This window comes from Echiichthys vipera, assembly GCF_963691815.1.
Source record: "Echiichthys vipera genome assembly, chromosome: 22".
In the NCBI taxonomy this organism is placed as follows: Eukaryota; Metazoa; Chordata; class Actinopteri; order Perciformes; family Trachinidae; genus Echiichthys; species Echiichthys vipera.
Window position 1 is genome coordinate 12180446 of NC_139847.1, and position 26303 is coordinate 12206748.

A 26303-nucleotide genomic window follows, 5' to 3' on the forward strand; every position below is an offset into this window, starting at 1 on the left:
TGTCTATTGTTTACTTTGATTGAGTTCTTTGAATTAAAAGGGATTTGGGATTTGACATCAACATTTGAAGACAGCTACTTTCAGAATGTATTGATGTGGTGATGGGTCAGCAGAATTTTGGAATACAGGCTCTCTGATGTTTGAGTTTGTGTACTTGTGACATCCCTGAATTTGCTCTACTTTTGACGACAGACGATGCATCTTTTGCCAAATTAAGGGATCATACAGAACATGTGCTTAGCTGGTTTAAACTCAAATCTCTAAAATTTTGTCCCACCCTTATTTGCCCTAATTGTACAGTTTCAAAGTGCAAATTGTATGTCAGTTTTTGTTGGCATGATCCTTAGAATGTCCATGTTCCCTCTAAATTCTATCAATTTTATGTTATTTTTGGAATATTAAAGTTATGCAGAAGCTCAATCTCTTTTTATTCATCTATATTTAGTGTGGTAGCTGTCACAAGCCTCTTGTTATTCTACAAAGAGGTAATTTATTCAGAAAATATGATCAAACTCTAACGTGACAACTTTAGAAATATGCTCTGTAGTCAGACAAGGTGGCAATCTGAGAAAGTATGAGTGGTCATCTGCTCAAAGTAGCACAATATATTAATATGAATATACAACTTCTACTAAGACTCATCATGTTCATTGCCATGACAATGTTGTTCCCTAAAATCTTCCCTTTGCTTTTCTATGAGGAGTACTGAACAACAATGTGGCAATATTTATTTCGCAATAAGCATATTGACAGAGAAAATGGCAGAATTTATACAAATCCTGACTGACAGAAAGCACAAAGGCAACATCCATTTTCAAATGTGCATTTAACAACTTGCCTCGTTCTCATTAAACCACAGTAATGTCTCTTGTTGGCTTTTTCTTTTAAATTTGAAAACACACTGGGCTTAATTGCATTTATCCCTTGTCCATCACGGAAATGTACGGCTGACTGTGTGGACAACTTAAACAGCAAAAGAGAGGGCGGGGGACAGTTGGAAAAAAAAAAAAAGATGTGGGTTGGTCTTTGAATGTGTTCATTTTCTTTCCTTTTTTTCTGTCAAATAAGTTACCTGGGAGTAAAAGGGAGTCTGGAGGAGAGGGAGGAGGGAAAGCATTTGGAGTGAGGGGATTCTCTGATACGTGGCGTCCATGCAGATGAGACTTATCTCGGTCGACCATGTGTGCACGGAGCCCCTAAACTGCCAGTCCTGAAGCATTGACTAGCTGTCAGCTCTCTCTCTTCTGCCTGGATTCGAAAAGGCTGTTGTGCCTTTCATTTAATATAGAAAAAGGGAAGGAGGAGTGAGGTGGGAAGGGGGGAAATTGTTTTGCTAGTTTTTTGTTGGTTTGTTTTTTCTCCATGTGAGGTGATAGACTTTTACAGACCAAGCTTTATCTGTAAGTCAGTTGCAGATATGGAATAGGAACATAAAAACGGTGGATTCAAAAGTGTTGTTGATAGCAAATACAAATCCGCACAGACTGTAACTCTGGTTCCAAATGTTACTGTTTTATGCTATTTTTCAATTTAATACTCAAAGAAATGTTGGCTTAACTGACTTAATTTTAGGAAACCCAAAGGATAGCCTCATGTGAACCTTATGCAATGGGGGTGTCTGGATCTGGCATTACCTTACATAAGTGCAGGGTGAATCAAGACTTACTGTAGACCATCTTAGGAAGCAAAAATGCCTCTATTTTGGTATTGTGCTAGACAACAAAGTTAACCAATGTGTTGACTGATTAGCTGATTGATTTGATGTTGCTTTTTAAGTATTTCTTCCACCATTTAAATACTCTCTTTTTTTAGGTATCCCTGGAAGTGATTATATCAATGCCAACTACATTGATGGCTACAGGAAACAGAATGCATACATTGCCACCCAAGGATCTTTGCCAGAGACATTCGGTGAATTCTGGAGGATGATCTGGGAGCAGAGGAGTGCAATCATCGTCATGATGACCAAACTAGAGGAGAGGTCCAGGGTAAGAGATACATACAGTCACAGACATATTTCTCAGTGGAGCTTTCTATCTCTCCAAGTCGTATTCAAAATAAATGAAATGGAAAAAGTGTGGAAAATTGTTTTATTTTATAAAATGAACAACTCACAAAAACACCCCAAAAAAATATTTAAAAGTTCATAGTGTATATTGTAAAAAGTGATATTTCCTTTTTTATTATTATAAAGCAGGTCAAGGTGCTATTTAAATACTGTGAAAGTATTTAAATGCTCAATCCAAAGAGAAATGCACACAGCCTGTATTCAGAAACTGCGTCTTTAAACGAGCCGTCAGGACTTCTGTATGGTTGTGATGTCACAACTCTACTCGTGTTGCACGGTAAACCGTTACTAGAAAGGTACCCAGCCATTAGCAGCAATACTATTTCATGTTTTATTAGTATCAGTACTTTATTAACTTTGTGCAACAGGGTGTCTGCAGCTTCTCTCTGCAGCTTCTCCACTGCCTGCAGCCAGAGTGGGCATGGTTTCATAGTGACAGTGACAGTCACAGAGCGAGACAGTCATGGCTGAAAGTGGCATGAGTGCTAGGCTTGTTTATAAGCAGACGCACAGAGCGAAAACGTAGCCAACGGTGTCAAGGCCATGGACACTACAAAGCCCGTCTGTAAACTATGCTTTAAATTGAAACAGACAAAGGGTAATTTATAATTTATATTGTAATTTATAGTAGAAAATGGTCTGATTAGAGCACAGACCATAGTTTGCAGGGTTTGAACTTTATCAACATGAAGTGCAAATTGCAAATTTCCCCTTTGTGAATGAATGATGATAAATAAAGAATTCTTATTTTATGAAATTAACAAGTAGCTACTAAGCTCAGCAGCTTTTACAAAAATATATTTTTTATTTTGACTTTTTAAGTGTTTTAATTAATAAAAAGAAATACATAATTTTAAAAAGTTCCATATTCTGTAATCTAATATTGTATTCCATTACTCTGATGATGTTTTAGTTTTTAGTCAGTTTCAGTCAGTTCAGTATCAGTATCGAGATATTTTAGGCAGGTGTCATACCTAAGTCATAATTTTGGTAATGTGACAACACTAAAGTATACACTAACTATATAGAAGTTGCAATCCCAGCAGCAGTGACAGTTGCAGTAATCAAGAGCACAGGTGCTGAGGACCCAGACACTGACCAATCAGAGCATAATATGGGGCCTTTGGATGTTATTTTTAAAGCCAATCACGTACCTCCTCCTTTCTTGATTTGACATTTAAAATGTGCAGAATAGGTTCTTCCAATTTTGTTCACTCTCTATCAGTGACACGATCAGTTTGAAGTCGCTGCCCTCCTTATCACTAATTCACCACGTTTCTGCAAACCACAATCGCTGTAACATCTCAATCATAATTATTATTAAACCTCAGAAGGATGATCAATGAATCATTCATAGTGTTCATGTTGACACAGACTTTACAAAGTGAGTCACAATCCCATATCAATGGCTTAAATGCAGGCTGAATAACAAGAATGATGAAATCCATGAAGTTTATAAATGAGTTGATTGACATTCTTCTGAATGCTGCATAGACTTCAAAAACAATACCACTATCAGTAAAATTGGCAAGCAGTGTACAAGCACTGTTTTCTGTCTAAACATATATTCAATCTATTCCTTATCTTATTTCCTGCAGTTATCTCAGCTAAAACCATGTGTACACTGGTCTGAAGTATGTGTGAGATGCACACTTTGTCACTGCACATTTTTCCTTTATTTTTGCCAGTTTATGTCTGGAAAAATAAGGCATATGCCTGGTTTTGTGCATACACATCTTTTATGGCATAGCTATCTGGTGTCACAATCACTTCATTGCTACTGGCGTCAATCTCACAACAGCTGCTTAGAAAATTAAATGAGTGGATAGTACCCTTTTAGATATTTGAGTATTCCAGTGGTACAACTGGTGCCCAGATACTTTTCAACAGACATAGAGAACCAGGAAACATACTGCTAAAACCAGTAAAACTAACCGTTCATATGGATGATATTTAGAAACAAGTAAATTGGAACCCAGTTATGTCTCCCTTCCCCGAACACCAATAGTTTTTCCCTTTGTCAGCAAAGCAGTAATGCTATAATGGAACTGGTTTTATTGGCTGTTAACTGGGAAACAGAGCTGTACACTTGAATGGTTATAAAGCTGAGTCGTTGATATGATTGCAAACTACGGTTAACTTTGAAATGATAGAGTATATCAGGATAATTAAGAGCTCCGCCAGCTCTATACGAATATCTCAGACTATTTAATTGATTATGAAATCAAACCTAGTCAGCAGGAATGAGGGGAATTTGGACATATTTCACCATTACTTTGTGTAACTGTGAATGTGAAGCAGGGCACTGTTGAAAAACAGCATCACTCAGTAATATACCTCAAATGGATACATGTTTTATTAAAAAAAATTATAGAAAAGCATTATCACTAATCTGTTCAAACTGTAGGGCATGAAGCATTAATATATACCTGCCTAGACCTTTTCTAATGTGATGTTTCTCTCCATTGCAGGTGAAATGTGACCAATACTGGCCTACAAGAGGGACAGAGACATACGGCCTCATCCAAGTGTCACTGCTAGACACAGTAGAGCTGGCCACATACTGTGTCAGGACATTTGCACTTTTTAAAGTAAGGAGCATTAGCATTGTGTTATCCTAGAGTAGCTACTTAGACAGCAACATATGTCAAGTACTTGATGCAGGTCTTCGTCGTGGTCACTAACCTTTCTCCATCTCCATAATTCAGAATGGCTCCAGTGAGAAGAGAGAGGTGAGGCAGTTCCAGTTCACTGCCTGGCCAGACCATGGGGTACCTGAGCACCCCACTCCGTTTCTGGCCTTCCTGAGACGGGTGAAAGCTTGCAATCCTCCAGATGCAGGGCCCATGGTGGTACACTGCAGGTAAGAAACAACATGGTCTCATGAAAACATCCTGAAGCATGAAATTGATTTTGTTCTCTCGATTTGCTGTAATGAATATATGAATATATATCACAAATATAATAGATTAATGGTTATTTAGAGCTTTGTATCTGAGTCATTTGTGGACTGATATTTTATTTTTTTAAGACATCAGACATGAACCAGAGGAAAACATGTTGGCTAATAGAAGAAAATTTGATAGGGAGTAAACTATGGTTGACTGCAAGCCCCAACAAATGAGCCTACTAGCTTTCGTTGAAGGCACTTTAAATCTGAAGCTGTTTTCAACATCACAGCACAAAGAGTGCTAGTGTCATTACCCTCAGGAAAATCAAACATGTCCTCCCACTCACTGACACACAAACACAAGTAGACCTGTCGTGCTCCTTTCTACGCCACTAACATGTCGCACATCAGAAGCCCACAATTCCTTGGCTTATCCCTTGGGTTATTGCAACTGAAACAAATAACTTTCACTTTCACGCCAACTTCACTTCCCTCAGCTACATAAGCGGCCAGACTCCCTACAGAGAGGCACGGGGATATAGCAAAGACTTCTGGCTCCTCTCAACTCAGGAAGTCATCAGAGGCTGTGCACCAGAGAAAGCAAGTGACTGAAGAGGGAAAAAAGACAGTAAAAATTAAGCAACTGCCACAGTGTGTGTAATAGATACAAACTTGTCAGAAAGTGACAACAAGGGAAGGGGGATTACTGAAGAATTAGAATTAGCACATGCTGAAGTTAATTAGAGCTAGTTGCCGAATCACTTCAAATTGAAAATCCTGACTTTTTTACAATGAAGCAGAATGCAGGAATTAATGTCACTCTGCAGATGGGAGTTTTTAATTCCTCTGGCTCCCTATCAGATACTTTCATTTCCAAGCTCCAAATCCTTTCAGAGGCATTTCCTCACTTCATGTTTGACAACAATTTTAAATATAGCCAGCCTTCTTTTATTTCTGCATACTTGCACAGTAATGAGTGTTTTGTGGTTTAGCAGATATTACTGTATATAAGGATATTTCCTACCGCTGACGCTGTTTTTGCAAATGCAAAACAGCCTAAATAAAAGCTGCATGAAAAACACTTTTGTTGCCTATAATTAACAACATGGTACAGTCTCTTAAGTAATTGATTAATTAGTTATTGCATCAGTTGACGTTTACCATGTATGTACGTGCTGAGGGGCCTTATGCAAAGTCTATAAAGACACAAAAATAATCAATCAAAGGCTCTGGATTTGTTTTTTGACCGGAGGTGTATAAAGTTAGGGTTAGAACTGTTTAAAATGAACTGCACACTGTTCTCATTCTCTGTAAATCACCAATTAACAGTTTAATTTATCATAATTCTCATTATTGGGGGTGACCAGTGGCACAGTGGTTAGAGCTTTCGCCCCATGTAAAGAGGCTGAAAGTCCTTGAGGCAGCAGCTGCAGGATGACTCCGACCTGTGGCCCTTTGCTGTATGGCTCCCCCTCTCTCTCACCCCATTTTATATCTGTCCTACTAAATAAAAGCTTGAAATCTTTAAAAAAATATATATATATATATTGTCATTATCTCCTTTTTATTTTTAGTCCAGGCAATCTCTCACACAGACTCAGAAAATGAATGATGAACTTAGGGCCAAGGAAATAGAAATCAGAGCATTGTGGACTACATATTCTTAGCGTTCTGCAGTAAATATGGGTTAGTAGTGCATGGTTCCACCAAAGGAGTATTTAAAGGAGCTGTATTTGGATTACTGAAAAAAAGAAGAAGAGTGGGCTGGTAGTGCCTCCACAAGGCTCTCACAGACCGTTCCCCAATACGTAAATGCTGACATTTTTTCATGACCACTTGCACCAGCTGGACCGTCCATCAAAACAAACAACAAAAAACTCAAAATTATGACACACACAGAGGGAGAGTGATGACATCCATCTCTGCTCCACTATATTTTTACATAGCAAATATTTGTTTTTTACAATAATAAGCAAAATATTTCCACTACACTTCTCAGTAGGTTAAATCACTGTACTGTGTGTGTCCCAGAGCCATTATTGCATGTCTCCTGCTTTCCTAGTTCCAGCTATTTTCACTAACCCACAGGTCAGGGACTGTTTTGCTGCTCTAGCTAAAGGGGCTACCCGGGCATTGTAAGATGACGGAAGAGATCAAGAGGTTATGATTGAATGTCATGGAGAGCACTGGCCTCTCCCAGTGACTTATAAGGGAAACTTTTGATAGAACAACTCACAGTTCTGAACAGAACATTGGACTGATGACCGAGACATATTTCCCTCCTACATTACTGTGGGAGACACATAATATCGAATATGGTCTACTTACCTAACTGCAGGTATGGATGTCAAATGCAGGCACAATTGGGAGTAACATATTGATGACAGTAAAATTCCGGACTATATGGAAGCTGTTTTTACCAGTAATAGAAAAAAATAAATGATGGTGAAAATTTAACCATTATGAGAAACTTTATCAAAATGATAGTCAAATAATGCAAAAAGAATGACTTAGTATCACAATGTTGAGGAACTTTCTTTCAATAATGACTTTTTATCTCAAAATAATGGAAGCCTGTTTTCAACCAGCGTGATGAAAAAAAGATCCTGTAAATCATAATTAACATCACAAAATATGGATTTAGTTTCTCAAAATAATGTCTTCACTAACAAAATAGTGACTTATATCACAAAGTGAGAATTTCTCTCAAAATAATCCTACATTATATGTGTGATATTTGTTATTATATTGCAATACTAAGTCATTATTTTTAAATGCTAAGTCATTATTTTGTGATACCAAGTCACAGGTGCTAATAAAACATCCCTAATTGGAAAATTAAATATGGCCTCCGCATTTCAACCAAGCTATGCAGAGCTGCCACCCTCTGCATGGGTCAAACTACAGTAGTGATTCTAATTTCAGAGGCAAGAAGGAATGACTCAAGAGTGCTGGCTCCCTGTCACAGTGGCATAGTCACCAGTATGCAAGTATTCACAAATTAAAATTATTATTGACCCCATTTACACCAATGAGGTGATCATGGTGAGTTTGAGTTCATGTGAGTGTGTACAATAGGCGGTTAAAGGGAAATGGTGACAGGTTAGCTGACGGCAAGAGATTTGGTAACAATACATATGTAATTACTTTCACTGGTGCTCATACTCTATCTTCTCAGAACTCATTGCAGCTGTATTTTACACTGAACTCTCTCTCAACCACCCCCTATTCCCTAAACTCCTGGAAAGCATATTAGTCTGACACTTAATGTGCGTCGACGTCCAAAGCAGCTGGTCTTGACTGGCTGAAAAGGCAGTGTCAGGTCATTAGTGCAGTCAGTCCGCCAGCTCCCCTTCAACTGCCAAATGCATCGACTGCTTTCTGCACCACCTCACCCCGCCACAGAAACACCATCACTTGTCAATAGAGGAATAGTGCATATGTTCCAAGCAATTCCTGGTTTTTACATTCAGGGGAACAAAATATGTGTGACAAAATAACTGGCAACATCCCTCCCTGCGTAATACAATTCCACCCTATGTCTCCTCACCTCCCTCCCCCATTCCTCATCTTCCTCTGTCTCCGTCTTTCTAGCTCAGTGCTGTCACTCTGTCACTTGCTCTCACGCAGGTCATCACTCTCCCACATTCAGGTCTGCACTGCAAAATGATTTAAGATTGCAAACAGCTGGGGTAAAGGGAGAACTTTCTTCTAGTTTCTGCATCCCTTGCCCAAGGGCTGCGGTGTTCTCAGACCTGGAAGTGATTCATTCTTCAAATATCCCGGTCACATTCACATTTCTTTGCAGCCGCATTTTTTCCTTGACTCTCCTGCACATTTTGTAATCGCCCCATAGCTGTGAAGAGTTTTGTTAAAAAAAGGTTCAATCTCATTCAGCCATTGTCAGCCATTTTGAAAGTGATCTTCAGATCATTTGTTAAAGCCAATGACTCCCCTACGTGTCTTTATTCCATTCGCAGCACAGTTCCAGTAGAGCATGTCATATTAAGCAGACTTGGTTCCTGGGGACTAAATTTACTCCCTCTTGAGTTTTCCTTCTCAACCTTTTCCGCATTCCTCAGAGCAAATCAAAAACAAATGCTCCATCAGAAGGAGGAAGCACGAGAGCATGGCTCACACCTTGTGGGTATATCAGCTTAATGGATTGAATAACCTATTTACTTTGGGGTGCCAAGTGCAAGGTAATGTCTAGTCAATGCCGTGCTTTGAGGTGGGAGGAGAGTTAACGAACAAGATTTAACACTACCCTGTCACCCCATGGTAAATAAATTGTCATCATCAAACATCCTCTGTGTTGAGGCATGGGCTATTAAAACATGTAAAGTGCAGATGTGAGCATTTTAAAATTGTCGGCAGTTTGCTGAACATTTACAGGATGTCTCAAGCTGGTCTCTGAGAAGAGGTCAAAGACAGACTGTAAAACACTTTTCCTCTTTGTCAGAGTGCTTTTTTCACTTTTGCATTTCTACTTACTAATGTAACAATGTGCCGATGTGAATCTTAATGAAGAGACCTGCCATTCAGTGCCTCTTCTAAAGCTTTCACATTATTTGACTGCACGGTGCTAATCTAATGGCATTAATTGAAGTCAGCTGCACTTCTCAGAAGTTGCCCGGCACATTAACAAAGCCCTCAAAAAATCATACCGTCAAAATTGCATCTGTGTAGCCACATTTACATGAGCATTTGTTGTAGTGGCACTTTTCAGAACCATGAGATACAGGTTAAATGTTGCTGTTACATAAGTGATTAGTCCTGATGGATTGGAGAGCACAGGTGGGGTCCAGAGGGGAGATACTAGATTGCAAAGCCAGCAGTGAGCCTGCTGAAGGCTGTGACTACCAAGCCCTCTTCTCCACACAGTGCCACTTCAGAGTTAATTACACTCCAAGCCAAATGGTCCGTCCTACAGTGGCAAACTTGAGAGTTTACCTTTTGGCCTCATTGCCGGGAGAAAGGGTGTTCATCAAAGCCCTTGTGCATATTTAAAAAACACACCTCTCTCCTTTCACTGGACTGCCACTCATTGGTAGAAGTCATGATATAGAAATTCAGACATGTCAGATTTGGGACCATCATATACTATTTCCATGAAATGTATGCTTTTTCTTGTACAACTACAATTGAGAAGACCAACTAATTACATTATTCCATCTTAATCTTGTTTTTTACTACAGTGCTGGGGTTGGACGCACAGGTTGTTTCATAGTGATTGATGCCATGATGGAACGTATCAAGCACGAGAAGACTGTGGACATCTACGGGCATGTAACGCTAATGCGTGCCCAGCGCAACTACATGGTGCAGACAGAAGACCAGTATGTCTTCATACATGACGCGCTCCAAGAGGCCGTCAACTGCGGCACCACCGAAGTGCCCGCGAGAAACCTATACGCCTACATCCAGAAACTGACGCAAATAGAGGGTGGAGAAAATGTTACTGGCATGGAACTTGAGTTCAAGGTACTGTTTTCTAAAGCAAATTTTCATCAATTTAGATTCCTACATCCCACCTGACCCTAAGTGTTAGAACGACAACAACTTACCATATGTAGCTAGAATTTACAGGCATCCCATTGGTTGCCCGTATTCTGACTCACATGCGGGCCCCTGTTTCATTGATTTGCCATTCTCAGTACAACTCCCCAACTCTTTTCCAGTTCCCATTAGAACTGCTAGACAGCAAGGGGCCTGTGGTTTCCTCTCTATTCCATTTAGAATAAGCTAAGAATTAGGCTAGAATCTCCTTTCTGGTTTCCCCATCCCATAGCTCCCCTTTCTTGGGTAACGAGGGTCTTAGTTTACATGAAAAGGCCTAACACAGGTTTTCCCCACCAGAGAACAGCTGTGGGACTTGAGCAATATACTCTCTTCTAATTGAGAGGCTGAAACATCCTTATCCAGCCTTTTGCAGTCTGTGGCGTTGTTGTATGCACGGTATTGCCTTGCTTGTCTCACCCCTATTTTCTTGCTGTGATGGATGTTGATTCGACTAAGAGATGATAAACAGGTTAAATTACACTGCTTCAGTCCACTCCAGGGTTGCTAGGGTATCCATTCCGCTGTCCTTTCATCATAACATGATGTTTTTTCCACGCAAAAGGCAAGCTATGATTGTAATCATTCTGATGCCATTTCTGTACTTATTATGTGAAATAATGTATAACAACAGTACAATATGAGCAATTTTTGTTTGGATTTCACCATCCAATATTTGCAGCTGACTATTTTGGACTACTCCCTACTCTAATGCTAGTAGGAAATAGTAAAAAAAAGCATGTGATTGTTCATAGTACTCAGATCTTTCTAACCTACAATCCACCTTTAATGTCAGGCATTAGAGAAATAAAGAAACACCAGAATGTCAGTGCTCATAGATATCTCTTGTTCTCTGTCTCAATGCAGCGTTTAGCTAACACTAAAGCCCATACATCACGATTCATCAGTGCCAATCTCCCCTGCAACAAGTTCAAGAACCGCCTTGTTAACATAATGCCATACGAGTCCACAAGAGTGTGTCTTCAGCCTATTCGAGGAGTTGAGGGCTCTGACTACATCAATGCCAGTTTCATTGATGGGTACAGGTAAGTGCTAACATACTTTGGCACCCATTGCCGATCAGATGGCCAGTATATAAATTCACTGGACTTGAAAATGAGTCAAGGGCGGCTGGTGGCTCGGTGGTTAAAGCATTCACCCCATGTAAAGAGGCTGAAGGTCCTCGAGGCAGCGACTGCAGGTTTGACTCCAACCTGTGGCCTTTTGCTGCATGTCTCCCTCTCTCTCTCACCCCATTTTATATACAATACGCCCTCTGTAATAGGAAAGGCTTGAAAAACTGCCCAAAAAATAAGTCAGCAAATATGTACAAGACAGGCAATGCAATGTTTTGGTCATAGATATGGCTCTTTCAAAATATTCAGCTCACACCCTCTTCATCATGTGATTAATGCATTTCCACAGGCAACAGAAAGCCTATATAGCCACACAGGGACCACTGGCAGAGACCACAGAGGACTTCTGGAGAATGCTCTGGGAGCACAACTCTACTATTGTCGTTATGCTCACCAAGCTTAGAGAAATGGGCAGGGTATGTATATGCTTTTTTTCTTCCCATTCCATGACCATTAATCTTCTTATTCTGCCTATATGACACATACGACACTATGAAATAACATATAGATGCAGCCATGAGAACAAAAGCTTATCAGCAGAAGATACAGTATGAATTGAATGAAAAGAATCTGAGAATGAACACAATGAAGCTAGTGTATGAAGAGAATGTTGTGGCTCATTGTGGTATTCTATTTTTTCTCTCCTGAAAGGAAAAATGCCATCAGTACTGGCCAGCAGAGAGGTCGGCCAGATACCAGTACTTTGTGGTGGACCCCATGGCCGAGTATAACATGCCCCAGTATATCCTGAGAGAGTTCAAAGTGACCGATGCCAGGGTAAGCAGACATCAGACCTGTTTTTTTTTTTTAAATCCATCCTGAGTGATCAGATCACAATTTGAAAGCTCTAAGTACAGGTTTGAATGCACTCAGGAGGCATTGGGATCAGATTGCTTAGACTATATTCGGAGGTTGTCCGAGCCACATGTATACAAATTAATTTAGCAGTGTGAACACACATGCGACCTGAACCACAATGAAGGACAGCCTACACAGCTTTGAGTGAAACTACGTCCTCATTCACAGGCCTCATTCATCTCCACAACTTTTGAGTCTATTGGACAGCTGTATATTTTGTTTATTTTTGTATTTTTAATGATTATTATTTTTGAGTATTTATCATGTCACAGAAACCACCAAGAGCGAATCGTGTGTTTTGGATGTTATAACATGGTGATGTGTCTTTGTTCCCCTGCACTTATACAGCTCTCTAGAGCTTTTCAACAGGCTGCCCCAGTGACCACCTGCAGATAGTAACATTATTTTTAGGTTCATAAAATGTACCTGAATACACAAATATGTAGGATATATTGCTATAGATATTCCTGTTCTTTCTTTGTAACGTGCCATTGCTATTGATAAGCCAGAGCAGTTATTGAAAGCTTTTATTATGAAGCAGCAAAATCAGGAAATGTGGCTACAGCAGTAACTCAACATGACTTCTACACAGCTGAAAGCGAACATAAAACAGTAAAATAAGGTAGCACACACATACACACAAACCGCTGTTTATGAGAGAGAAAAGTTATGACCATTGGCACACAGACACACATCATAGCACGTTCCTGTAATAATGTGAGAGTAACGAATCAACTGTCTAGGCTAATTAATGTATAGGTAAACAGAAATGATCTACTTGTTGATTTACATACAGAGCAGGGAAGTGGAATCAGATCACAGTAGCAAAGTAGTTGTTTAAGACTCTGCTGCCAGGTGTCAACAGACGTACTGACAGCTGTCCACTTATGATCTAGGGCCTCATTTATAAAGGTGGTGTACGCACTAAAGAGGGCGCACGTCACCTTCTAAGCAAACTTTTGGATTTATAAAAAGTAAACTTTGCGGGAGAATGTGCGGTCCTCCATGCACACTCTGAATCAACACAGACGCTGCTGTATGCCGTATAGGCTCCTATGTCTGTAGCAAACTCTGAAAAATACTGTGTTGTCACGATTAGAAAGAGTGAAGGACGCTACAAGGTCTGATGAAATCATGTATAATACGGCAGTGGATGAGAGACTGCATAGTGGAGCTTCTAATGGATACGTATGAAACTTTAACAGCACATATTTTATTATAGCCACCTTTGGTAGAGACAGGTGCTGGTTTGTTTCAGCCAGCAGCTCCTTTATAGCACTTGGCCAAAGATCCTTGGCAACCTAAGAAAACAGTTCGAACAGATACAGACAGCTTTCATCTTAACTTATTTCAATATTTCATTATTTGCAGAGTAACGTACTGTATTTGTAAAACAGCGACAGTGGATGAGAGAGTGCACTGTGTTGCTTATAACTTATAAGTACAATAAAACTTTAACACCACTATTATTTTTGATGCACTATTAATTCTGATAGTGAAGTGAGCCGCTGCATACACCAGACGACTTGGTTATAAGGTGACATGTTTAACTTATGCCTGTTGAACAGGTGTATTGATAAGGTATTCAATGCTTAGCAACGTATGCAACAGTCCCTGGTGCAGATGTAAGCGAAATAAAATCTTATGAATAGAATATTTGTGCTTTGGCAACAAAGTCTTTGAGAGATTCATGCCAATTAAGCTGAATTTAATTGAATTTGATTTTAATTTAAATAAACTTTCCTTCGTGAGTAAAAAGCCAATACTTTATACCTTGGTTCTTTTGTTTTTAACAGACATAAATGTAGAAAAGCGCTATATTAATCGGCTCTGTCTACATGCAGTGTGTGCTGCGGCTCACTCAGCATTAATCGCCCATCAAAAATAATATTACCATTAAAGTTAAATTGTACGTTTAGTAGCCCTTTACCCCACAGGTGTGTTTTCACTATGGTCAACTACCCGGAATAAGACGAGTCTCTCTCGCCAAAAACGCCTCTAATTTGCATGTGAGTCGCTCAGGAGGTTGTCGTAGAGCAGCGCCTCTTTTGTCCCCTGAGATATACGAGATTTCTGATTGGATGTAGCTCTCGGCGGGATGTGACGTGTGGTATAGATGCCACACACTGCAAAGTAGAGTAGACACTTTTATCCCGTGGTGTAGAAGAACGATCTGTGCACGCGCATATTTGCAGGGGCTTGCGGCCGTGAGGATTCTGACCTGTGGTCCTTTGCTGCATGCCACCTTACATCAAACTACAGCTACTCAACTATTCTGTATTTCTTTTGAGGAAGAATGGCACACCGCTGTAACACTGATACGCTGATCACCAGTGATCGAAACCCATTCAGAGTGATATGTCACCTCCGGAGTCTCGTGAATCCCTTTCGGGCCTTTTTTTTTGTAATGGAAACATGGCGAGTGAACGGCCAGTTGAGAGGGCGTGCCCTGGAACTTTCCGAGCGGCCACTCTGTAGGGCTAGTGGAAACACGACTTATGTGCGCATACTGGTAGGGCTTGCATGCGTGCCAGTGTATAGGCCTATGTGCAAGTGTAAGTGCACAAACACGCAGAATTTCCACACATTTACTTTTCTTTCGTGCTGATTTATTACACACTTTGTCTACTTTTTGGTAGTAGACAGCTTTAACCAATGCTCACAATACACAATAACTCAAGAATATTCAACATCTGATTCACCTGCCTCATCAACCCACCTGACAGAAAACCAGAGGCTTGGATACTGTAGATACCGCCAGATACTGGCACAAAAGGAACACACTCATGAACAAAACAAATGAACAACCTCGGTGCAGTGTTTTTCTGGACACACAACGAGCAAGTAGTGTGCATATGGCTTAACCAACGTGCGCAGCTGGTAATCAAAGTGTTTAAGCAGACAGACGTTTGTTAAAAAGTCTGAGACTTTTCCACTAGCAGTGTGATAAAAAGTACTAGAGTGATGAGAAGTCCTGGTGAATGCTTGATAAGTAGACTATAACAAATAACTAAGTGTATTTTACGGTGTGCGCACTGATGCACACTGTTGGTCAATATAATAGTACCAGCAAGACATAAAAAATACTTTCACCCCAGCTCAAACTGATCATGGCCCTAGCCCAACCAGAACTCATTTGTCCACTTCTAAGTCCACTACAGACGTCCACTGGGCTAAAATCAAATTACAACTTTACATTAATAAGCATTACAAGCTGCAAAACCATCTCTTCGTAAGCTTAAACACAGTGATTACGTCTCTATGTGCTTCAAGCTGTGATTCAAACTCTGTACTGTAGCACTCTCCGGTGCAGTGTTGCCCTGGCAACCTGTAGCTTGGGATTCCAACATGGGAGTTTAAAACAAAACACTGGAGGTGTAAAACAAAACACTTATTTTTTTAATTTGAATCTCGTAAGTCTGCAAGTTTCTCTTTAAACTCGTAACTCTGCAAGTTAATTCTCATAAATGTGCTACCTTTTAAACTTGTAAATCTGCGACTTTATCTTCTTGTACATTTGCTACTTTAATCTCATAAATCTACAACATTTTTCTCAAAATACCCCCCCCCACACACACACACACACACACACCACCACCACCACCGAAAAAAAACAATATTCAACTTTTTTATTCTTAAGTTGCACCTGGATTTTTACTTTGGGTCACTGATGTAAAGAATTTGGAGAAGAAGTTTCTGAAATCCCATCAAGTAATATCTTAATCACATGACTTTATTTACAGAGTAAGAAGATTTGAATGACAGTGTTTAACACTCATTGAGCCCTGTCCTTAACATGTCAGTAGTTGTTAACTCAAAATGCTGGCATTGTATTTAGTATTTATACCAAACTATGGCCTTAAGTGTAACATAAGCATTATAAATATATATTTGTGGGAATTATGACACATGTCAAAGTGTAAAAACAAATGCAGTGCCGGCAGCAGCGAGCTGCCAGAGTTTTTAATTCCATCAAAGGCTTACACAGATAAATGGCACAGACTCCCTCCTTTGTAGTGCATGTTACACTGTCTCGTCAATGGGATTGCTCTTCTTATCAAGGGGATACAATATCACTTAAGTAATGCACACCCTCAAAGTCGATTCTCCTAGCACCCTGTCGAGGGTATAACATCAAAGGACTTAGCATCTTCAGTGTTCATGTTTAATACATTCAGGTAAAAATGACAAGCATCTTTAATGACAAAACATTTTCTCCCTGACACTTTAAACTTGACGTCTGCGCTAGATTTTTCTTTTTTTCTTTTTTTCAAATATGCTGTTTCAAAACTGGCGTAGGTCAGGGGTTTTTCAAAGTCTGGGACTGTGTGCCTCCCCTCAGACAAAGCCATTCACTGAGCCTCCCCTGAAACTGTTTCGAGCCCGCCTGGGGAGGCCGGCCTCACACTCTGAATCATTATGATTGAGATGGTCATGGACTGAGCTGCCATGGGTTGTTTATCTGCCATACAACACAGATTGGCTTCTTAGTTGCACCTTCCTTTACTTTGCCATTTTCCCTTACATCTGACTGATGTTCCACCTAAAGAGCGGCCTCTGTACATTTTTTCTCTTTTCCCACCCTCTGTTCCCAGGATGGACAGTCGCGGACAGTAAGACAATTTCAGTTCACAGACTGGCCTGAACAAGGAGTGCCAAAATCAGGAGAGGGCTTCATCGATTTCATTGGCCAAGTACATAAAACAAAGGAGCAGTTTGGCCAGGATGGGCCTATCTCGGTCCACTGTAGGTAAGTGATCAACCAGTTCAACCCACCAAACCAAATCACTTGCACTTTGTAGAAAATGAAACTGAATGGACATATATCGATTTGCCGATAATATATATATATATACATAAATACTGAAATAGCATAATGAAAAGTATATTGTTTGATTTGACTTTTTCTATATTTATCTGTTTTTTCTGGCCTCACCGCTGAACCTTCTGCACTCTCTCGCACAGCGCGGGTGTTGGTAGAACCGGAGTTTTCATCACCCTCAGCATTGTCTTGGAACGAATGAGATATGAGGGCGTAGTAGACATCTTTCAGACAGTGAAAATGTTACGGACACAGAGACCAGCTATGGTGCAGACAGAGGTGAGGTGTTTTTTTTCCACTATATTCGCAGAAAACAAAAAAACACAGACACAAACTGTACTGAGTTAGTAATGGAGCTACTAAAGGTTTTTTGAAACTTTGGATAACACATGGAAACAGTTACTGTGTTACCAGTTTGATCATTTCCAAATAAAAAGGCCTGGTGGGATTCCAAGTATGCTCTTGAGCCAAACTGATTAACTAAAGCAAGCATCTGTTAACGACCATAATTCATTCAGTAACTGAACCAGCCTAGAGTCGTCATGGCAGCTCTCCACTGAAAATGTATCAATATTTTACTTGGAACCTTTGGAATACAAAAAACTGTTTTGATTAATTCTGTTCACCCTAGTATCTAGGCTTTAGCGATAATGATACCAACAATGTAACAAAAATGGTACAAAAGATTCAGTTTCCTAAGATCTCTAAGGGAGATTGGGTGTGAGCTTATGTCTTCTCTTCTTTGTTTCCAGGATCAATACCAGTTCTGCTACAGAGCTGGCTTGGAGTACCTGGGAAGCTTTGATCACTATGCAACGTAAAAGACCCAGTATTGGAAGAAAAAAAGCAGAGGGCCCTTTGGAAAGAAAACCCAGTGAGCCTCTCTTCTGAGCCATAAATTCCTGCTTGAGAAAGTACTCCTTAACTCCTTGCTAACAACTCATTAAGTGTTGGATGTGTGACATGACTTGTCAAAAAATGAAAAAGATGATTCCCGGAGGACCAAGTATTTCCCAACCCCAATACAACCTCGCCTTGATACAAAGTGAGGGAATCCTGACTGTTGAAGCATCATACGGAATAACCTTTTCTTTTGCTTCAAGGATTCATTTTGGGGCTCATAAAACTGAATGAAACCAACACAACAAAAAAGTAAACGAACAATAATGACATCGTCAGAAATGCATCAGTGATTATGAACCATTACGAGAGGCATTGGAGGCACACAGAATCGCAGGGTGGGGGGGGTGGGGGTGGGGGGACTTGATGCACATTGTAAAGAAAAAAAATCTGTTTCACTATCAAGTACACACAGACAACCCATCGAAAAAGAAGACAATGCTTGATCCACAACAGCAGGACAGACTTAAAGTAATAATGAATAAATACCTTTTCCTGTCACAATGTTCATCATCTAAATTTTGGGGGAGGGTAAAGCTCAAATGATCTATGAAATAAATACAAATTATTGATTTAGTTTTTTAGTACTTTATTATACAGCTGATGTGCTTTTTTTGAACTGTGTGAATTTCCTTTTTTTACACAAATTTATTGCTCGGAAAAAGTGATAAAATGTATTTACGTAAATGTTCATTTTTTTAAGCTGTAGAACTGTTCTGACGTATGTGCTGTTTTCATCCAGAGAATCTCTCTGCTTTGGTTTTGGTTTGGTACGATTTTTTTTTTCCCCTCATTTGGTTGCACTTGGTGCACAGAACAGAATTCACACCAAAATGTAAGTTTGTTCAAGAGTTATTTTTGGTTGTCCATGATCACATACATGGTAACTCAATTACTCCCATAAGATAAATTGGGGCTTTGTGGAATCAACAGGGATGAGCAAAGTATGAAGTTGCTGCTACCAATTATCTTAGTTCTTCCATATTTGAAGGATAATAAGAAAGAACCTGATGAATTGGATTAGATATATGAATATATAGATAAATGGTACAGATCAAATATGTGGAAAATATATATTAAAGTATACATATAACATTCTAAATATATTGATAAATCATTTATGAGGATAAAGTATATGAAATATGGATTGTCTATGAAAGATTCCAGATTGAGAGTTGTGTGCTATGGGGGAAATGAAATGAGATTTTTCACTGGAATGCACATCAGTAGGACAACATTGTATTCTGATTCAGTGCATCTTTTCTTGTGCAATAAATATGTGTTACTAGATAGGGGTTTAAGTGGATATGTCAGTCACTCATGACATTGTTGTTCCCCCCCACAAGTGAGGTGTAGGAGGTGGAATGTCAGGTGCCGGTAAAAGCATCACTGGTGCATTTTTTTCTAAGTCTCACACAGTCTGTAATTAAGAGGCAGAGGGGTCACACAGCCGCAATCACAGCTCCACACAATAGGGCAAGGTACAAAGACGTCTTTAAAGCATTCAATGGTAATGATTTTTTTTTTCATTTTGCATTTAGAGTGCCTTATATTTATGCCTGTTTTTATAATGTTTCATTTAACATATTAATGTATCCTTTAAGTACTATAGACATTTAGTAAAAATGTACTGTATAGTTTATTTACCTTTAGTATTCATTTGTCACATGATGAGATTATATATGCAAATAAGAACATTTCAAAGCTCATACTTTTCATTTTCAGTGGCCTTATTGTGGCTGAGTGAATTAGAATAATACTGTTTATACTGTATATCACTGACCTCTACAGAAAACAATCAAGAATACACAATAGACACAAAACACATTTCCAATGGTCAGACATGGAGACATTGATCAGATTGCAGAATACTGGTCTCAGAAGCCCTACAAAATGGTTATGAGCTTTTTATTGATTATCACCACTGTCTCATTTTACAACAGAATTTTTCCCATTTTAATAATCCTCAAAATAAAAATTGATTTGATTACCTTAGGTTTGAATTCCAGACTTTAACGGTATGTGTCACTATAGAGAGTAGATATAGAGAAACACAATCTGCAACAAAACATCAGTTCTGTTATCCTGAAAGGAGGGTGTCATGGTCCTTTTTTATGATATTAGTGAGAGAGCTTTAGTTTGGTCATGTTTCAGTCTTTATGTTGAGCAGCATCTTTAACTTCTCCGTACCGTCTTTGATGGCTTTGTGGATGTGCATTCCAGGTGCTTTCTTTCCCTTGTTAACTCAAGCAGCTATGTGTTTTAAATTTGTCATCTGCTTAACTGATTACTTTTGTCATAATTTTGAGATATAAAAAGTGCTATTATTTAACTTCATGGTGGCTAATGTTACATTATGTTCAAGTCTCGGATGTGTATTTCTCATCTCGTTTTTTTTTTCTCGTTTTTTTTAATTGATTTTTTTTATGTGCAGGGTGAAACATTGCAGAACGGCCAAAGCTGGCCTGGTAGGAAGATTTGCACTTTATCTTTGTACTATGCACTGCCCTATTGATTCTAAACCCAATAATATATTACTTGAACCCATCTATAAAAAAAATCTGCTTAAACGTTCACTTTGTGTGTATGTAAATAACACAAAAAAGGTATCAACTCTTGAAAAAGACAAAAAAAAAAAGTTTGTGGCGAAAAAGAGCATCCATTCTGATGCCATGGTTACTCCAACAGATGACTTCAGAAAAATCTGTCCCCCAACCATCTGTTCTTGTGGCTTTGCCATTCAAGCTTGGAGTGTCATTAACAGAAATAAACGTTGTGTTCTCTGCTCTCTCTCTATCTATCTCTCGTCTGGATGCATAGACTGAAAATTAAATAATGAAATTGTAAAAAAAAAAAAAAATGGCTTGTTAAAAAGATCATACAATTACCTCTGATTAGTTGTAAGCGTAAACTGTTTCTTTTTCTGAATGAAAGGAGTGCTTTTTATTTTCTTACTTAGGTTACATTGGTGGCGAAAGAAGTCTGTATGAAAATCAGTTCTTTGCTGACACAAGTTCCATTTGTTATAAATTAATTCTATTAAAAAATGTCAGTGTTATGCATCAGCGTTTCACTTGTTTCCCTCCACCTCACGTTGACTTGAGAAGACTGATGGAGTTATTTTACCCCCTACTGGTCCGGGTCCAACATATTATCCACGGTTCTCTCATGAAAGGGGAAATTGAGCCTCACCACATTTGAATAGATTTCCATTGCAGTGGTTTTGCTGTCACTGATGTCAGCAACAATGAATCATCAGGGGAACCTTTGACAGATCGAGTGCAATGTTTTCAAAGCTGCCTTGTTTTTACCACAGATTTTTTTCACCACACTGACAAAGTGACGAAGCCATTGCACTACTTAAACACTTTGTTTGTTTGTTTGTGCCGGCTTCTCGTTTATTATGTACGCATGTGTTAAGTTCATAACACAAGAATGACACCAGCAAAACAAGCAACCTCATGTAAGGCCGCAATCAAATCAAAAATCATCTTTACTGTTAATTGACCATTTATCATTAAGACTAGCAATACACGGTTTTTGAAGCATGCTGGTAGAAGAAGATATGATACATGCTAATATATGAATAAAGACAGTACGTGCTTTAAACTATATATGTAACTTTACATAAATAAAACATATGATATAATTAAAAGTCAAGGCAATGGAATATAACCAGGACTACGTACTTTTAAATATTAATCACATTATCATGATGATAAAATCCTAATCTTTTTTTTCAGAGGTTAACACAGTCTTGGTCATGCTTTAGGGAAAAAAATAATTCGGTGTCACTGCAAAAATGTATTCACCATCGGGCTATGTTACTGAATATTACAACATTGCATACTATTTCTGTCAACAACTCAAACCTACTGAAGTACAATAAAGTGCCAATAACCTAAAGCAAGAAAACTGAAACTACAGAAAAATTCAAATATGAACAGTATTAAACTGCTTGACAGCTGTGGAACACTTTGTTAGTCAACAAATGATTGCCTGGAGACGTTATTCAGAATAAAGAAAACTATCCATGCACCCAATTAGAAAATATCATCCCACTTGAAAACAAATGACGGATGGTGTCAGGTAAAAACACAATTCTACCCTGGAAAGTTATGATGTGTAACAAGCTGTGGAAAAAAGCAGATCATAGGTACAGGATCAAGAGGCATCTGTCTTTGAATCAAAACACTGCGATAGAGATTATGTTATTACATATTGCAATAACTACATAGCTGATTTCTGTATGAGCTGTTTATTTTCTACATTACACCTCAAACTAAACAAGCAAAACAGTCGTCGGAATAAAATGTTGGCACACATTTTTGCAAACCGCAGACATGTTAGTTTTGACGTTTCTGGATCGCTGCAACATATTCTTATTCCTTACTTGTCACAAACTGACACTGTCAGGACCCTTTGGTGTCACTTTTTGACGTATTAGGTAGTGCATTTTCAAACAAAAACTACTTGTTTGGTTTCGTTATCAAAACTATTTAGTTAGGTGTAGACAGCACAACTCTTTGGTTAGGCTGAGGCAACAAAACTATTTGGTTAGCAAACAAAGCTGTTAACACATTGTTTTACATTAAAAACAATTGAAGTACAGATGCTAAAAGTGGAAAAATACCTTTAAAATTATATTTCACTGGTTTTCAACATACAATGCCAATATTTTCTTCTGGCTCAATGTATTCTCTGTATGATATCAAAGTTTTGCACACAAATTTGGTCCATGGAAGTCGGCCGAGAGACAGTGATGGACCGGAAGTGGTCCTCTGACAACAACGCACCAAAAATACTGTTATGTGACTGAGGGTTAGGCATGAAAACCACTTGGCAAGGATTAAAAACGCTGTAGTTTTTTTAAGTAGGCTACATCCAGGACATGGACCCCTCCTAGTCAAGTTGAAGTTGTGTGTTTTGGGACATATCCACCACTCCAACCTGCCTAGATTTTCTGTCTCATGCTTTCAATACGTGGAATAGGCACACACTAAATACATGGAATACACAAATTAGTGTTTTGTACGAAAAATGCATGAGAACAGCCTGTGTGGTTACTTGGCTGGAACAGGCATCTTAACTCAAGTATTGCATCTGACAGTGCCCCTGAAAAGGGAAATGTTCCTGAAGGAACTCTCATGCTGCTCTTATGCTGATATTTGATGTTTCTTGCTATGTAAGGAAGTTTCCCAACTGTGTGAAGATAAATCTGCAATTACACCGATATATGTTTAGTACATGACTACCCAGATCAAGAGATTTCAGACACTGACATGGAACCTGATTTGAGAGTGCTCTGAAAGCTGGAGTATCATATTACAACGCATACAAATTGCATATGACATGCAGGAAAATGTTCAAAGATTACAACATGGCAAGAGCAATTATTGCTTCATCTTGTTTCTGACAATTCAATGGAAATTGGACATTTCTTGAGCAATCATGCCAATGCAGATGTCTGCCTCATGCCAGACAAGAATACAAGAAAACACAGAACTCCTTCTGTCGCCAGCTTTTATTTTTCGACGTAGACTGCACTTCAGATGTGTCAAGCAGATGTTCTGTCTTCGTCTCTCAGCAGTTTTTTGTAAAATTATGAAACCAACCAGCCTGTCACAACAATGTGCACAAGTCATTTATCGCTTTTCCCCCCTTAAAAAAGGACAGCTTGTCTCTCTCCCCTAGTGCTTTATTTTCCACATCCTAAATGTGATGAAACATGTCCAAATGAAGGCTAGGGAGAAGTGCATCTTTGTCAACAGAAGTGAGTGGGATTCAATAACCAGACATTTAATTTTATTCTTTAAGTTCTGGAAGAAAAAAGCTTCTGTACCCGATTCCACTGCTGCAAAAATAATGACATAACTATGCATTCAAAGAATTCAATTATATTGGCAGGTTACTTTGATCAAGAAGTCTGACGCTGGCATCATCCACCACCCACTGTGTTCTTGATGCTCCATTGCTGTGTTGATAAACAATCCCCGGTTACCACAACACCAATTTCATGTATCAGGTTGTGACTCATTTGCACTAATAAAACACTGTTGGCAGTTATGCTCCGCATGCATTCATATTCATATGAACATCGCTGTGAATATTCTATTTATATACAGTATACTGTAGTAGTGCAGGTGCACATTAGGAAATGTTATAAGGAGTTCAAAAATAAAAGTATAATTGCTTTAACATATCTCTTAAGATACATTTTGTAATCAAATTTAAATCTTGGTATCTTTTCTTCAAACAAAAGCATATTCTTTAAGGGTGGGCATTTTTAGGAATCCCACAATTGTTTCCAGCCAAGTCTGCAGGGTGCTGCACTGTTCAGTTTTACCTTTTTCGTTCCCTCAACAACATTGTTCATCGGAATTTGAAATCATTCAGAATTGTAAAAGATAAGAATCATGAATTCAATGCAGCAACATTCTCTTTTTCACTTAATTTTCAGTTTAGAGAGAAAAATAGAGAAGTCAACTCTAGATGCACCAAACATTCTTAACCACGCAAATCTGCCATTACCCAGGCGTGCTGAATGATGAATCCCACTTGATCAGAATTGTTTATTAGCTAATGCCCCTAAACACTAAACCAGGGCAGGTGTTGTGCTGTGTGAAACACTCTGGACAAAGTATTGCTGAGCTGTGAAAACTGAAAAAATAAGAGAACAGTGGTGAATCCCATTAACTGATGGGTACTGTACTAACATAATAAGAAATAATTCAAAAAATGCTGTAAAATGCTGCCTTTTTTACAATCCTTTGATGTATCATCTATTGAATTTGTATCTAAATCTAACAGGAGAAGGCCTAGTTTCATCTTTGATGCATTTTTAAAATAGATTCTGTCACACCCCAAAAATAACTACAATGAAACTAAAGCAGCACAGTTTCCCCCAATGACCTCTACTTTGGGTTTAAGTTTAAACTTCTTCCTCACAATGACATTTTCAGATGTGTTTTCTTAATGTCTTAAAGTGAAATTCTGGTGTAAAATCATCCCAGTAGGTAAGTCTTTCAAAACACTCTTAATAAACTCTGGGTTCACTAACTACGTTGTTGGTGCTTTGTTTAATGTGTAGGGACTCTTATCATGCTACCGCAGAGTTTAGGTGTTATTTGGAGCAGTATTAGTGATTAAAAAAGATGTTTTAATACGGCCAACTCACCGCCCCGAGCTTATCCGAGTTAGGCGCGACAGGCTGTTAGTGACTGTTAGCGACTTTCGGGAAAATCTATGTTTATATTTGTTACATGAAAAAAAATGTCTAGATGGCTTATTTGATGACCCAATTTTGCCATTTTACACCGGAATTTCACTTTAGTTAGTGGGTAAACAAACACCAGTTAATGTCCATCATATTCTGGTTTGTGGCAGTTTATAGTTTAAAACGCCAAGTGCCAAACCTTAGCATTGATATCATATACTTGTTAAGGGCAGAGCTCACATCCTTGTCATCAATTCACTGTCACAGCTGGCCACCAGCAAAGCTATTATTAAACTTGAGAGCTAAACAGCTGAGTAAACAGACATTTCACATCCTGGATCTCTGGCTTTACTGGACTAAAGGCACAATGCAGAACAAGTGGAGCGTCTGTGCAGTGCAAATTAAATGGACAGCCATGGGTCTGAGAGCAGCAAAACCCAGGGGCCTTTGGCCTGCAGAATGTTGAAGGCTGTTGTGCAGCAGAGAGACAGGCACCATGCCCCGTAGCTGGCTGATGATGATGATCCATATGGGGATCCTCAATCGAGCGGTTCAACCCAGATAAGAGCTGACACTGCTGCCAACGCTACATTGACTTTGTCCTCCTATCACATTAGAGCTTCTCTCGAAGCAAAATGAGGGTTTGACCTTTAGTAACTCTTGAAAGGGAAGGAAAGGACGATACACACAAAAGGCTGGTAAAAGAATGCACTTGTCAGTGTAATTATACCTTTGTCTTTCAAGTGTCCCTTATTACTAGCTAGTGAAAATGGGTTAAGAAAGAGGAACTAAGTGACCAAGCAAAACAAAAGGGAGACAAAATAGGGAGGTAATAATTTGTGAAATTGAAGTGA

The 26303-nt window shown here is 38.9% G+C and overlaps 1 protein-coding gene across 5 annotated transcripts in view; it reads left to right on the forward strand.

Annotated features, from left to right (window-relative positions):
• LOC310964116 (receptor-type tyrosine-protein phosphatase delta) overlaps positions 1-18560 on the forward strand; it is a 145537-nt gene extending 126977 nt beyond the window's left edge. For all 5 annotated transcript variants that reach the window (XM_083937118.1, XM_083937120.1, XM_083937119.1 and 2 more), the window contains 10 exons: positions 1813-1988; positions 4540-4659; positions 4777-4931; positions 10157-10442; positions 11385-11563; positions 11943-12069; positions 12305-12430; positions 17107-17261; positions 17477-17612; positions 18086-18560. In XM_083937118.1, coding sequence (XP_083793244.1) covers positions 1813-1988; positions 4540-4659; positions 4777-4931; positions 10157-10442; positions 11385-11563; positions 11943-12069; positions 12305-12430; positions 17107-17261; positions 17477-17612; positions 18086-18154 — 1529 coding nt within the window. In that variant the 3' untranslated portion in view covers positions 18155-18560. The remainder of the gene's footprint in view (positions 1-1812; positions 1989-4539; positions 4660-4776; positions 4932-10156; positions 10443-11384; positions 11564-11942; positions 12070-12304; positions 12431-17106; positions 17262-17476; positions 17613-18085) is intronic.
• Positions 18561-26303: the final 7743 nt, after the last annotated feature.